The sequence below is a fragment of the Chironomus tepperi genome, unplaced genomic scaffold, assembly GCF_022539635.2.
Source record: "Chironomus tepperi strain 1889 unplaced genomic scaffold, CSIRO-AGI_Ctep_v1 contig_244, whole genome shotgun sequence".
Classification (NCBI taxonomy): Eukaryota; Metazoa; Arthropoda; class Insecta; order Diptera; family Chironomidae; genus Chironomus; species Chironomus tepperi.
This window is the reverse complement of record NW_027226366.1, coordinates 1445463-1460106: the sequence shown is the minus strand read 5'-3', so window position 1 is coordinate 1460106 and position 14644 is coordinate 1445463. Positions and strand designations below refer to the sequence as shown.

General features: G+C 29.5%; 1 protein-coding gene across 18 annotated transcripts in view; it reads right to left on the bottom strand.

Annotated features, from left to right (window-relative positions):
* Positions 1–14644, bottom strand: part of sei (potassium voltage-gated channel seizure) — a 124360-nt gene that overhangs the window by 15497 nt on the left and 94219 nt on the right. For 17 of the 18 annotated variants that reach the window (XM_070641539.1, XM_070641542.1, XM_070641547.1 and 14 more), the window contains 5 exons: positions 12841–13090; positions 12497–12678; positions 10391–10411; positions 2502–2656; positions 2076–2199 (listed from right to left, as the gene is read on the bottom strand). In XM_070641539.1, the coding sequence (XP_070497640.1) occupies positions 2076–2199; positions 2502–2656; positions 10391–10411; positions 12497–12678; positions 12841–13090 (732 nt within the window). The remainder of the gene's footprint in view (positions 1–2075; positions 2200–2501; positions 2657–10390; positions 10412–12496; positions 12679–12840; positions 13091–14644) is intronic. The other variant, XM_070641544.1, reaches the window with a different exon arrangement.

Below are 14644 nucleotides of genomic sequence, written 5' to 3'. Positions count from 1 at the left end.
TAATGAAAAAATTCTCAACTGTATACCTAATAAATTCATCTTCTTTTCTTTTAAAGTCATAAGCATAATGCACATAACTCTTCATTTTTTTGTAATATAATAAATTGCAATTTACTTTAGAATGTATCTTGCATGACTAGCTATGAATGATGTTCATGACATTAATTTAAATAATTTATAACTTCCAATGTCGAAGTTTTTGGATGTGATCTGATATGACATGTCAATTATCAAAGGCACTTGCAATTTTATTATTAATATAAAGTTTGATTAGCATAGCTTTTAGTTTTTTTGGAGTTGACATCTTCAGAAATGCTTAATAATTTTTCATTAAGCTATTAAAATTTGAAAGACTTTTTAAAACTTGCCATTGAAACTCATTTTCAAACAAATTTTGAAAATTAAAAAAGTTTAATATTTCTATGACACATTTTAATTAAAATATAAGAAGCGACTATAGGAAGTAGCAATCGATAAAGTTTTCTTTTTGGTGAAATTATTTTTAATTGGCTGCAATTTAATTTAAATTCGTGTCACATAATGTTAGTGATGGAACTTTTTGATTCTTTTGAAGCTTTCAAGAATATTCTGTCGCAAGAGCTTTTAAGGCTCCGACAAAGCTCTTATATTTGCACCAACTGGAAGCTGTCACTATTTGGCATTCATGTAACATCCAAACAAAGACAGCTATAGTAAAAGGAAGCTTTCATTTGGTTTTGATTAGTCCGTCCAAAATTGCAGGCATGTCAATAACACACGAAGGTCTGCAGCCTTGGACGAACTATAGGGCACAGCTTAAAACTGCAGGGCTGCGATTCTAAAATGCATGAAATTCAGGTTCATGGACGAGCCCTAATGTTAAGTAAAGAACCATTTACAATTGGATCACTCGAGAACTACTGTACATGTCATCAAAAGTCACTTTAAGTGTCTTAAACATCAATATTATTTAGAACATCCAGAACTATCTTGAATATTCAATGCAACAACAAATCTGACGATGCTTTAATTCAAATGACAACCTTAAAGCATTCCCGTGAGGCTATCGTAACATTCATTTTAGTTCATCATCGTTGATAAAAAAGACATGCTTCCCTGCATGCTTCACACATGAGAAATTCATTTGAGTTCACGGCTTCTTTGAGTTACTATGTGCGATATTTTTATACAAAAGCTTAAATGCTTGAAGAAAATTTCACTACATATTTTTATTTATAGTTTTTATTGAAAAGAGCTTGGACTGGACGTCTTTAAAATGATATTATGGAGAACAAGCTGGTATGAATTCCATTTAAGTCTCTGTGGTGGTGTAAGCTCGTATTTATTTTTAATAATACTTTGAAAGGAATAAAAACTCCTTTGATTTAAAATGAATTAAATTGAAGAGCTTTTAGGGGTCATTTAGGTGTTTTGTACATGGCAGTTTTGTCATTTCTGCAACAGAAATTGCATCAAACTTTGAGTTAAGTTTGCAGTCGAAAAATATTAGCCTGAGCATCTAGAATGCAAGAATACAGACTCTTGCGAGTCTAGAATGCAGGAAATGCAAGTCTGCAGTTCTTAGCAGAACTTCAAATTTCCTCTTTATGTCACCTAATTTACTAAATGACCCCATAGTCTATGAGAATCTCAAAGAAGAAATTCTATACTGAAATTGAATAGAATTTATAAAGAAATTTCATTAAAGTAGAATTTACGATAAAAACTGCAACAGCTTTCAACATCTTAGCCATTTCTCAATTTGACTGTACTGACACAGTTTCACTTTGAATCTCTTATAATTTATAGAATCGAATTCAATACCTAATAATAAATTACAATTTCTCACAGTTATTCTGTTTACGGTAGGATTAAAATAAAATCCATCGCACTTTTCAGTCATGAACACCCCGTATCTCGTGACAAAATAGACTCTCAGATATCAGAAAGAAAGTTAAGTAGCACAACCATTGAATTAATTTTCATTCCTTCAATGTCACCACACCCCACGACAACAAAAAAAGGTGCTGAACAAAAAGAAAAACTTTTTTTTCGTTCCTTCACAACTGAATGAGTAAATCGATAAAAAATCTCACCTTTATACTCGGTCCACCGCCTGTATTATTTGGATAATATGGTTGATGTGTAGCCTCAGCTAATGCATCAAGCCAACCATATTTTGGTTCCATCATTGGACGTTCTGCATTGCCGATTGCATACCTTCATTAATAATAATTAAAAAAAGAGAGAAAGGGAAGGGAGACAGAAAGAAAGAAATATAAATGAGCAACATATGTGTTATATACAGATGAGCATATGAAAGAACTCAAGCACGACTCTTTTTTTTTTGTTGGCAAAAGGAAGTGCTGACGATAATGATGTTGATGATGATGATAATAAATTATTATGAAAAAATATTATGATTAATTTGAAAAGGGAAGAAGCAGTTCTTTTATTCCATCTTTTGTTCTTCACTTTTCGTTCACGAAATTCTTTCTGTTGTTTTGTTTCCAGTTACGTACCAAATACAAGCGAGCCAATGAGCAATAAGGGCAAATGTTGCCATCAAAAGCACCAGTACGGCAGCTCCATATTCTGAATATCTGTCAATTTTCCTAGCAACTCTTACGAGTCGAAGTAAACGTGCCGTTTTCAACAATCCGATCAGAGTTGTAGTCTAAAATTTATGTAGATATTAGAATTGTTTATGTCTCAATGTTTATAGCCAAATTTGTTTTTTTATGTAAAAAAAGTTTATTAAAAATTTGTGATCATTTTTGTGTGAAATTCAATAAAATTTTTTCTTGTTATTTATTAGTGCCGTTGCTGGTCAACTTTGAATTTTTAAGTTTCTCTTATTTTTTCTTTCAAAAGTTAACATCATTGTACATCCAGTGTCAATGTACGAGATCATTTAATTATTCATATAAAAGGACATTACAGGAAAGGATGAAAAAAAGGTCTAGAAGTCTACAAGGAAATATGAAAATGTGAATGTGAGAGGTTCTGAAGTTGATGTCGTAAGTTTTTTTTATAAGCACATTTGTTCCAATTTAACTTTATTACTATGAAGCATGAGAAACAAAAAATATTGAATGAGCAGTGACTAAATTGGATTTTAACACACTTTTTCATCGGAAGCGATATTTTTGCTGAATTTTGTTATGTTGAGAGGAATAAACAAGATTTTATATTGGATATAAGCCAAAATAACACTTAAATAAATTTGTAAGACTCTCTACGAATAATTTATGTCTATATAAGGGTGATACGGCAGTAAATTTGTTATCGAATCATGTAATTTTTTTGTGTAAAATCATCTGTATGGCACCACTAAGGCTGATGAAATGCTAATGATGTGTGTCATTGGATTTTAATAAAGGAAATTAAGCTCCTCAATCCGGTCTTCATCCATGAAAAATAACATCTGTATAGAAACTTGTGACAGTGAAATATAGTAAGTTAAAACCTTTCCAGGCGATTTCACTGCTGGATATTATCATTAATTTTGGACTATGTAATTCAGTCTTCTAAGAATTTATCGATGTTTTTAGGACTATTAATAATATACTCTGGTTCACGAAGTACGTTCGCTGTTTAGAAGGAGGGATAATTCGCTGTTTAGAGGGGGATAAATGAATAGTCTTAATGTGACCTTGGTGGATTGTTCTTTTCGCTAAATTTTGATTTACTTAAGATTCTTGGAGCTCTAATCTATTTATTAATCTAAAATCTCTGATATCAACTGTTAAGGGCGAAGGATTGAGTCTCTTGACCTGGATATTAGAATTAAATTGAAATTTTTCATTGCTGGATCAGAGCATATCCAAAGAATAGAGTTCAAAGGCGTAGCCAGAATTTTTTGAGTGGGGAGAGGAAGATCTTGGTTGAGATTTGTTATTTGGATCATTTGGTGGGATTGGTAAGGATAAATTATAGAATTTACCCCCAAACTTCTCTCTGAATACGCCCCTGAGAGAGTCCACAGAAATCAAAACTTTGATCCGGAAATTGAATCATGTATGCAAAAGTCCATGAACTATATCCCATCCTACTCATTACTATTCCTCCATTCAGCACAACAAACTCTCTTTTCCATCAGAAAATATGCGTTGAAAATCCAAAAACACTACGAAAAGTCAAAGCAATTTTCCAAAAGCCTTGTCAAGCCATTTTATATTAATAGCCATGAGAAAAAGTTTAATTTGAACATTTTCACGCTTTTCAATCAACTTCAAGACACGAGTAAAACAAATGGAAAAACGAAAGAAAATTCTTCATGAAGAGAAAATTTTTATATCCAAAAAATAAAAAGTTGTCCAACGTTTGAAATGTGTGTGAATTATAAATTTGTTAATATTATATTATTTATCATTTTTTTAGTCACATTACAAATTAAGTTAAAAGTGCACTAAACTATAAATTTGAGAATAAAAGAAAATAAAGAAAGAAGAAAAAAATGTTTCAGTTGACAAACAGAAGAGAAGTAGAAGAAGTAAAAAAAAAATGAAAAAAATGATGATAAATGGGAGAAAAAATTTGTAGCGGTGCCTCAGTCGTTTCTATATCAATGTTCTCTTTTGTTTATCTTTTTAATAAGAAATTGTCCTCATTATTATTTTCATTTCTAGCAAAATTTTAAGACGCTTGTCAATTTAAAATGCAATAGCTTTTCATTTTTATTGTTCTTTAGCTTGTTAGCGGGGATGCAACGAGTCGGAAGCAGATATTTTAAGCTAGGATAATTTGTATTTCATAAAGTCTTATGAATCATGATGTGACATAAAAATGGAAATAAATTAAAGAAGCCAAAATATCATTCAATATACATTACATCCAAAAAATAGTTATTAATTATTAGAGAAGTTTCATTCTAGTCTAACTATCTAGTCTAATTCTAAAAGGTTGATTAAATGTTTTAACGAGGACTGAACAATGAGCTTTGATAAATATCAACTGACATATGTCCATGCGGTGTTCAAGTGGCAATTTTCACGTAAATTGTCACAAAAATTGCAACTTGGTCATCACTTGGCTGCCATGTGGCCACCATCTGACATGGACAACTTGTGCTGATCGGTAACTTGTCGGTTACCTCACTCAAATATATGATTTACAATATTCAATCTCAGATTTATATTAGTTCAAGAATCAACAGTAAATGAGGAAAAGTTGTCCATTAAAACCAGAAAATATCAATCCATTGTGAAATTGAGTATTGCAACAATAGGAAAATTTGGTCTCTTTCATCAATGTTTGTTAACCATTTCAATCAAACTCTTTGAAGGCTGAAGGTCGTTCACTTTGTTTAACTTTGTTTCGAATTGAATGTTCAGCAATGTTGAAATCGGATGCATAAAAATCAAGTTTTGCAGCTTTTATCTTTAATGGTTTTTACTTTATTTCCAGCATGAATATTTATTGAAAAATGTGTTTGACCTTTGGTCGATGTTGAGGCTGTTCATATGCGATGCATCAAAGGAATGAGGGAATATTCCGAACTTACATAAAGCTTCAGGATCGGGGATGGGTTGCCTGGGTTACAATTTTGGTAGGAAGTCAAATTTTGGGTTATGATTTTGGTACAAAAAGTAATTGTTGGGAGTAGGAGGTCTGAAATTGCAATTTTTTGCGTTATATCCTAGCACATCAAAGCTGTCTGAACTAGTGAGCAATTCTATAAACAGAAAGCTTCTAAATACTTTTGTAAAATGTAGGAATTGTCAGCCTTTATAGTCATCGTTTGAGATACTCTAATGATTTCAAAAGAACGTCCATCTTTCTTCAATCTCATTATTTTTAATGATTCAAAATTGAATATTAAAAGCTTTTTTTCGTATGAATTTTTGTAAACTTTAATTAAGCATTTTAACATCCACACAGAAAAAGACCAAAGAATTTCCCTCATTATTTCTTTAATTGAATTTTTTATCATCTCACTCAATTTCCAGTCCTCGTGTAAATTAATTTATTTAAGAATTTATATTTTCACTATCCAATCTATATGAATCTTTGGCTGCTGTATTTATCCGCATTCCTTCCGCTTATCACTTTTCATACGAGCAATTTTAATATTCGCTTGTGGCAAATTAATTGAATTTTTTTAAAATATTTGCAGTTCCGCTTTTTTTGATCTCAAACAAATTTTTGTGTAACAATAAACAAAAAAGTAGTTTTCTTGCTACCGCTATGGATAGATGCATTAAACGTTCATATATGTATAATAAATAAAATGAGATTTTATAGATATACTTCAACAATACAGTAAAGTTTCAACAATTATATCAAAAAAATAGTGCAATATATTTTTAATTATAAAGAGAGGAAGTAAGAGAAAAACAAATAAAGAATCAAAGTCTATAGGGTCGTACTACAAATAACATAAAGGTTCACAAATTCGTTTTCAGGGAGGAACAAGGAATAGAAAATCTAACAAACAAATTTAAGGGGTAAAGGTACATCATAAACCAGGATTTAAATTTAATTTTTTATTTTTTATTAATTTTGTCATGTTTTGTTTTTACATTTGAGGATTTCTTCCAACTTACCTCTTCCATTTCCTTCATTCATTTTTATTAATTTCAAAAAAAGTTTCGAAATTTTTTTAAAAAAATTTTCAATTTTTTTTTCGGGTTTGAAGAAGAAAAAGAAAAAATGCAAAAACAAATTTTATTTCTACTTGAAAAATTACAGTGGACACAAAACATTATTTTTAGGTTAGAAAAATAAATTTTGTATTTTTCCGCGATTTTTTTTTTTTGCCAATATCAATTTTACCCCGAAGACAGAGAAATGACAGTTATAATAGGGTCTAACATTCAGTTTTAGATCATAACGAGAGATGTGTCTGTCCTCGTTGTTCATCAGTCTCACAAAAATAAATGTTAAAAAAGAAGTCATTTCATAAAAAAACATAAAAAAATACACAAAAAAGAAGAAACAACAAAAAAAAAGTTTCTATTTTCATTAACTTTTTTGTTTAAATAAAAACAGATAGAAGAAGTAGAAGTAAAAACTATAGTCGCGAAAAAAATGTTTTTCTCTGGATGTTATATAAAAGCTCAATATCTTTACAAATAAACCTACTACATATATGTATAATATTCAGACATAAAAGCTTACTTATGCGATATAATCCTCCATATACAAAAATGAATGAAACTTTTTTTTGCTTACATATATCCACCCCAACTTCCGCAACATTCACAAAACAAAACTCATCTGAGATACACAGCATATTTATAATGTATATTGAATATCTTCTTTACATACATTTGTATATATTAAATAGCATGAATATAAGAGGCCAGAAAGACCAATATAAGAATATAATAAAGCCAATAAAATAGCAATGAAGCATCGCATAAAAAAGCTTTTTTTTGTTCATACTTCTCTACGATACAATAATAATGATGATGTTTGTCCTACAAATTTGTTGAGTATTGTTAAGATTCTAACTAAGTTGAAAATGATGTAACGAAAAGCACACAAAAGGAAAAGTTTTTTGAATAGAATTTTGTCGTTCATTAAGGCTGTTGAAAGAGGTTTCATTAGATTTTTGATTTGTCAAAGGATGTATAGGTTTGGAATTGAGTTAATTAAAGTAATGGATCTCTAGTGACACGAGAGAAGAAGGCTCTGTAATGGAGCTTTAAAAGCTTGATTAAAGCTCTTTTATTGAGACCAGTCAACTGGATGTCAAATGAATCCTTTTTTTGTTAATATCCAAACGACAGAATTGAAGAATGTTCAGCCTTTTGAAGGCTCCGCTAAAGTTCTTGTACTAACACTCCTAAACCAAATGTAGAACCGCCTCTGTGTTGTATCCATATCGCTACCAAATAGAGACAGCCTTCATTTGGGGATAAAATAGCTTTAGCCGAGCCTTAGAAGCTACAAGACGGAGCCTTTTTCATTTGTGTCGCTCGGGACAAGAGCTTTATTGGAGCTTTTAAAGCTTCTCGGTGAATTTTTCTGAATTGGTCACGAACAGACTCCTAGTATCTCTCAAAATTGAGCATTCTCAATTATATTGATTGTGTCAGAATTATATTGAGGAAATAGGCAAATGGTAGCCAACGATAGAGCTGGTTTTAGGCGAAATCTGAGGGAGGTCATGGATCACAACTGATCCAGTAAAGTAAGAAAGGAAGTATTAAGATGAACATGCTGAAATAGGTAATTATACTCATTGTCTGTTAAGGAATTGTCCACCTCAAGAATATAAATTGCAAGTTAAACTATGTATAACAATGCAACAATGCAATTATTTGAACCCATAAAATCAAATACAATGCAAATGCTCTCTAAGGATCATCAATAGCAACATCACACTGAAACAACAAATTTGATGACAATTGCATAGTTGAAAGTTCTCTTAATTAGCTTAAAAGTTTTAATCCAATAAAACCTGATTTGTGTGCTTTTCGTTAGCCAATTACATTAACAAGCCTCAACAACAAGGCTCTTAATAAAGCTTTTATGAATCTTTATTTTCTGTGTTGAATAATTCGCATAAAAATATATTGAATAACTATTAATCCTTAGTTACTTTCTACGAATATTATTTACAAATACGTTACATTATCATAATGATTATTGCAGAATTTAATTTTTGTGTATTTTAATATTTTTAATTAAGGTTTTTGCTACATTTTGTTTGTTTGTTAATTTGCCACAATTGTTTTAATTAATTTTAGTCATTTATTTTATTTTTATTTTTTCGCTATTTTTAATATCTTTTATGAGATTAATTCGCAAAAAGGAAAAAATATGAACATCAATATGGAAAAGTATTTATATTTACAGCATTAATGATGATAGCCCACACCTTATTTTTTTGATAAAGTATTTATGGAGGCTTTTTATGGGCTACGAAATATGTTATTTAATTTTCTACACTCATGGGAAAATTTTACAGGTTATATGAGACTACGTTCGGGATTTTTTTCATGTAAATTTTCGTGTAAATTGAGAATTTTTGGTTTTTATTTGGGAATTCTGAATACTTTATGGAAATTCAAGGGTAATGAGCCAGAGTCAAGTATAATGTGTGCTTTTTGAGCATCTGGCTTATTATACAATGCTTTTTGAGCAAATTATACACTATATTGTACTATACTGTACTATACTGTTCTTTACTAGACTATACTGTCGTTTACTATACTATACTATACGATATGTAATGAGATTTAAACGATTAAGCTTTAATTCCTAATTTTAGATCAGAGTTAGCAAGATTTTGGGATTCCGGACTCTAATGAAAGTGCTCTTATATTAGAGTCCTGAGTCCTCTCATTTAGATCATTAGATGATCGAAGATATTAAGCTCAAAATCACCAAAATTCTACAAAATATTTAAGAACTCGAATTTGACTCGCATCTTATATGAAAATGTCTACTTTAATACATAATTTGACTCAATTCTGAGCTCTAAAGCTCAAAAATATGAAATGTCTAATAAAATTAAATAAAATGTCCCTAATTGTTCCTAGTCTTTAACCTTATTTACAAAATTTCTAGTAAAATTCTCCCATTGAATGTAAGAAAGTGAAGAAAGATTATGATGATCAAAAGAGATAGATACAGATACAGAAGTCAAGAAGTAAAGCGAAGAAAATGACAGTCAAGAAGAGGAAAGAGACAGAACAGAAAACGATAACAAAAATAAAGGGAATGTAAAACAAATTAAATTAAACAAACAGAAGAATAATGAAATGAAAACAAAAAAAAAAGGAACGAGATTCTCGTATTTAATGAAAATTGTACAAAGGGAATAAAGAACTTTTAGATTCTATAATTAAAGCCTGCTCTAAACTAAAAGTGACATGAAATAGCTTTTAAATTGTATGCTGTGCTTTGTTTTTAAAACACATCTTTTTTGTCTTGAAAATGAGACTTTTTGGTCTATTTTCATTCAGAAAATAGTAAGAAATTGTTTGCATTACAACACAAAATTGAAATTGTGGTGAACACGAATATATAAAAAATGTTAGCGATATAACTAAATTAGGATGGTCTTTGTACTAGTTTTTGGCTCATCAATAATATAATTATTAAAGTTTTGTACAGCAAGAAATGCGAAATTATATAAGAAGCTTATAAAAGCTCTTGTGTGTAGACTTTACAAAATATGAGGATGTAAATGTACATTTTTATTATTGATACTTATTGAATATTTTAGCAAAAGGTATGTAAAATAAATAAAAATAAAAAAACATAATGTTCACCAAAAAAGTAACGGAAGGTTTAAAAAGAGTGAGTGAGAAATATATAATATATAAATTTTGATTTATTTTTATGTAAAAAGGTGTTATTTATAAATATATAATAGGCACTTTGAAATATTTTTTAATAATTTTTGCTTGTTCGTATTATTTCATTTAAATATAAATTTAAAATCATGAAATACCTCGTCCTTGCTCAGGCCTAGCTGTAATTAAATAAACGAAGATTTAATAACGATTTTTTTTAAAAAATCTAACGTGAGCTTTTAAGTTTTATTATTTTGTAAAAAGCTTGAAAATTTTGACTGTATTTAAGTTTCTAATTTGCAAAATAATTTGGATACAAATCAATAAATTACTGGTTTGCAATTACAAAAATTGTATTTTCATCATTAAAATAAGTGTAAATTGCATAGTGCCGACATTTGATTAAATTTGCATCAAATTTCTTATTTATTTTGTGTTGTCACAGCCATTTAATTCTGTCATTATTGATTATAATAATTAACTGTCGTATTAAATCTGATCTAAATGTTTCACTTGTGCATAAATTTACGCCCGTTGGTTTTGTTTAATAATCATAATTATTAATTTTTTTTTTTGTTTCAAAAATAACTCATAATTAATCAAATACATTAAATTTACAACAAAATAATAATAAAATAAAGACACACAAGTCAAACAAATATGAAAAATGAGTAGGTAAATGGGTAAATACACATAAATATATTATTATTATTTTTTTGAGTGGTGAATTATAGTGAGAAAATATTTTCATTATAAAAGTATTTTTAAAAAGTTATTAGTAGTAGTATTTTTGAGTTATTAAGGTTTATCTAGAGAAAAACATGAATGTATTCCGTATTTATATCTTGTATCTCATATATTTTTAACTACACAACAAATAAAATTACACACATTAATCATAAACATTTTGGATAGATCACTCATTTCCTTTTTTTTTGGCTGTTTTATGCTCATTTCGATACTTAATAGCTTGTAGTTTATTAGGACATAAAGTTGTGGGCATGAACTTTATTCATGCGATTTTTAATGTGTCTGTAATTAATTTTAATGAACTTTTGTTACTGGCTGAATAATTTTGAAGGATTATGTTACAGACAGTGAAATCTTTCGAGTCAACAGTCTGTTTACCCAGCTCAACAGCTATGCAATTTTGATTTGATCAAGCTCATTTCCACACAAACCCTCTTTTCAAGTTTCACTTAAAGCAGCAACATTGAAATACTTCATTAAAAATTTACAAACTACACAAAATATATATGAATACATGTGCATGTATGGAAGTTATGAAACATCTGGAAAAACCCTTTTTGTGGATGATAAAATTATGGTTCATAATTTTGAACGTACAGCAATGCAAAATAATGAGCATTGGGATAAGCATGTAGACAAATCAGGTTAATGATAATGTAATCTGGACTAACTCAGGATTTATGACTTTTTTGGTCATCTGCTTTTCGTTAGCTATGAAGCTTAATGGCTTCTTTTGTTGTGTCTATCAAATTATAGACTGCAATATGTTTTTGAATCGTGATATGAATTTGAAAATGTTCGAAAATTGACCTGATTTTTTGTGATAATCTATTCAAGCAGATAAGGTCCTTTCTTATGTGTAGGCTCGCATAATCGAGGATGCTCGATTATTTTGTTTGAATGGACTCATGGGGACGCTCATTTGGGTGAGTATACTCAATATTGAAGTAGATGCTCTCTGATCTCAGAGTCCTGTAGCAATTGCAGGAATTTTGGCTCTGAAATTTAGCTTAATTTAGCCTTATACCCTTTAGTGCCCTCTACAGCTTGAAACTTCAAGCTGACACATGAAAACCCATCGAAATCACAAGATCATAAGCATTAAACACCAAAGAAATCTATCCAAAAAAGTGTCGATTTTGTATCTACGTATTAACTGTTAATTACTAAAGTTAATCAACTTAAAATACAATATAAAATCAAAAAAGATATAAAAAATGTTCAGGGAAACACCGTATGGTTAAATTTGTTACTATATCATATTATGCTTTGTATTAGTCGTGAGAATAACTAAATGTACACAACATAAAATAACTCAAAATATAAGAAAGTAAAAAATTAAAAATTAAATAGAAATATTAGACATAGGAAATTTGTTAATTTTCATCTATTTTTCTGTTCTCAAAAGTCATGATGGCATAAATCATTCGGTTTTTAATTTTTTTTCATTTCGTCCATAAAATATTATTTTTAAGGCAATCGCAAAAAGCGAATATTATAATAAATAAATTTACCTCATCAGTGTCACTTCCAACAAGTAATAAATCAAATGGAATAGCAGCAACTAAGTCTATGAGAAACCATCCGGTAAGATAATGTATCGCTATTCGACCAGGATGTGAAACTACTTCGTCTTGACCATTCACAAACGTTGTACGAAAATTTATAAGAATATCTATCACAAACGTTACATCAACTGAAAATTGGAAATGAGAAAAAAATGGATTAGAATCGGATTAAATGCATATTCAGCTAGGCTGCAATCTCCGACGACCCTAAATCAAATGAATAAATCACTAATATTGATTTATGTTTTAAAACGCAATAAAAAATTGAATAGCCATTCATATCAACATACCTATCAAGTCCACTATCACAATTGGGTCATCAGCATACGACGCTTTTCGTTTACGTGTACTATCGAGATTGGGCTCATTTAAAAGAAATGCAGCCACATATGGCGTAAAAATTGCAGTGTACATCACAAGTATTAGTATGATCCAATCCCAAACAGCCTTGAATGGCGAATAATGTAGAATGGTCCATTTGTGGACCATAGGACTTTGTAATTTATATTCTGGTAATACATCAGCTCCTAATGATAGCACCTGTGACACACATATATACATAATAAATCATTTAAATTTGATGAATTGAAAATTTTGAAAAAAAAAAATAAATTTAACGAGTTACAGAACAAAAAAGTTAGAACAAAAAATGTTAAGGACATGAAAAACCATCACAAAAACACAAAATAAAGAGATTAAAATATGAATTTTTGGGGTTTTAGGGGTGGAGGAGGAATTAAAAAATATTTAGTTTGATGGTTAAAAACTTTAAGGAATAAAAAAAAATTTTTGTTAATGGCTCATGGCATATAACTTGTTGATTATTTGCTTTCTTGCCTTCTTATGCTGAAGAGCAATAAAAACTTGATTTTTTGTCTTTATTAAATCACATAATAACAAAATTTTATCATCATCATCATCTTCTTCTCATTCATTCTTGTGGAACAAAAAAAAAGTCTTTTCATTCATACAGCAAACATTATTTATTTAATGTATATCCAAATTGAGATTGAATCGAGGGAAATAAAAATGAAAATTTTTCATCAGACAAAAATATATTCAATTCTCTAATTATATTTTCTTATGTTATAGTTTCATGTCTTCTTTATTTTTTCGCATAATGCTCAGCTAGAGGTTCCAATTGTGAAGATTTAAACTGATATTTGTTCATTTAAATGATCTTTTATGCTGAAAAATTTGATGAGTTTTTCATAACATTAAGTTCAAGTTTAATGAAAAATTATTTTTAAGTAGTTGAAATTTAATGAAATTCTGTGGCTCAGAAGCTGGAATATTGAGGTGTGGATTTCAAAGATGTAAATAATATTGAAGAATGTTTATTAAAAACTTGTTAAAAACAGGAAGTTTTTAAAATTTTTGAGAATTCTTAGAGTTTAATCTCAAGTTTTACTAAGAGAACTTTTAAACCTTAAGAGTTTTCAGTAAGGTTGTGCATGGATGTAGCCAGAATCCACAAACTCCTGCTCATGAATACGTCCCAGAGGTTATGGATTTGATACAGAACATCGGAAGCAACCAATATTAAACGATAGCTTATTTTGGATAATTTTTCGGGTGAATTGAAATCTGAGATCAAAACTGCTTAAAGCAGCATTAAAGTTTGATTCAATATATCTAGGAAGTATCATATGATCTCTAAACTATAATATTTAAGATTCTGGATTTGGCTAACCGCCTTTTCGTCATAAAAATTGTGTTCGAAACAGCCATCCTCAGGGCAACTTCGCATCTTATTGACAACAAGGATTAGCGGATGCTAGGTTTCTTAGCGGTGTCCTAGAAAACACGCTGCACTGTTCGGGTTCTCTCAAACACTCAAACAAATTCCCACAAAACACTCTTCAGTCAGCATATAAATGACAAAATTCAATTTTCACCCAAATATCAATTGGAACCTCTAAATGAAACATTATATTAAATATAAGATAGAAAGCAAAAGCACACAACAATAACAAAAATGTTTTGCAATTTATGTTTTTTTATGATGACATAAAACATAAAAAACATAAACTTGAATAGATATACATCCTTTCGATTCAGTTTGGGGATATATTACGGAAACAATATTCATGG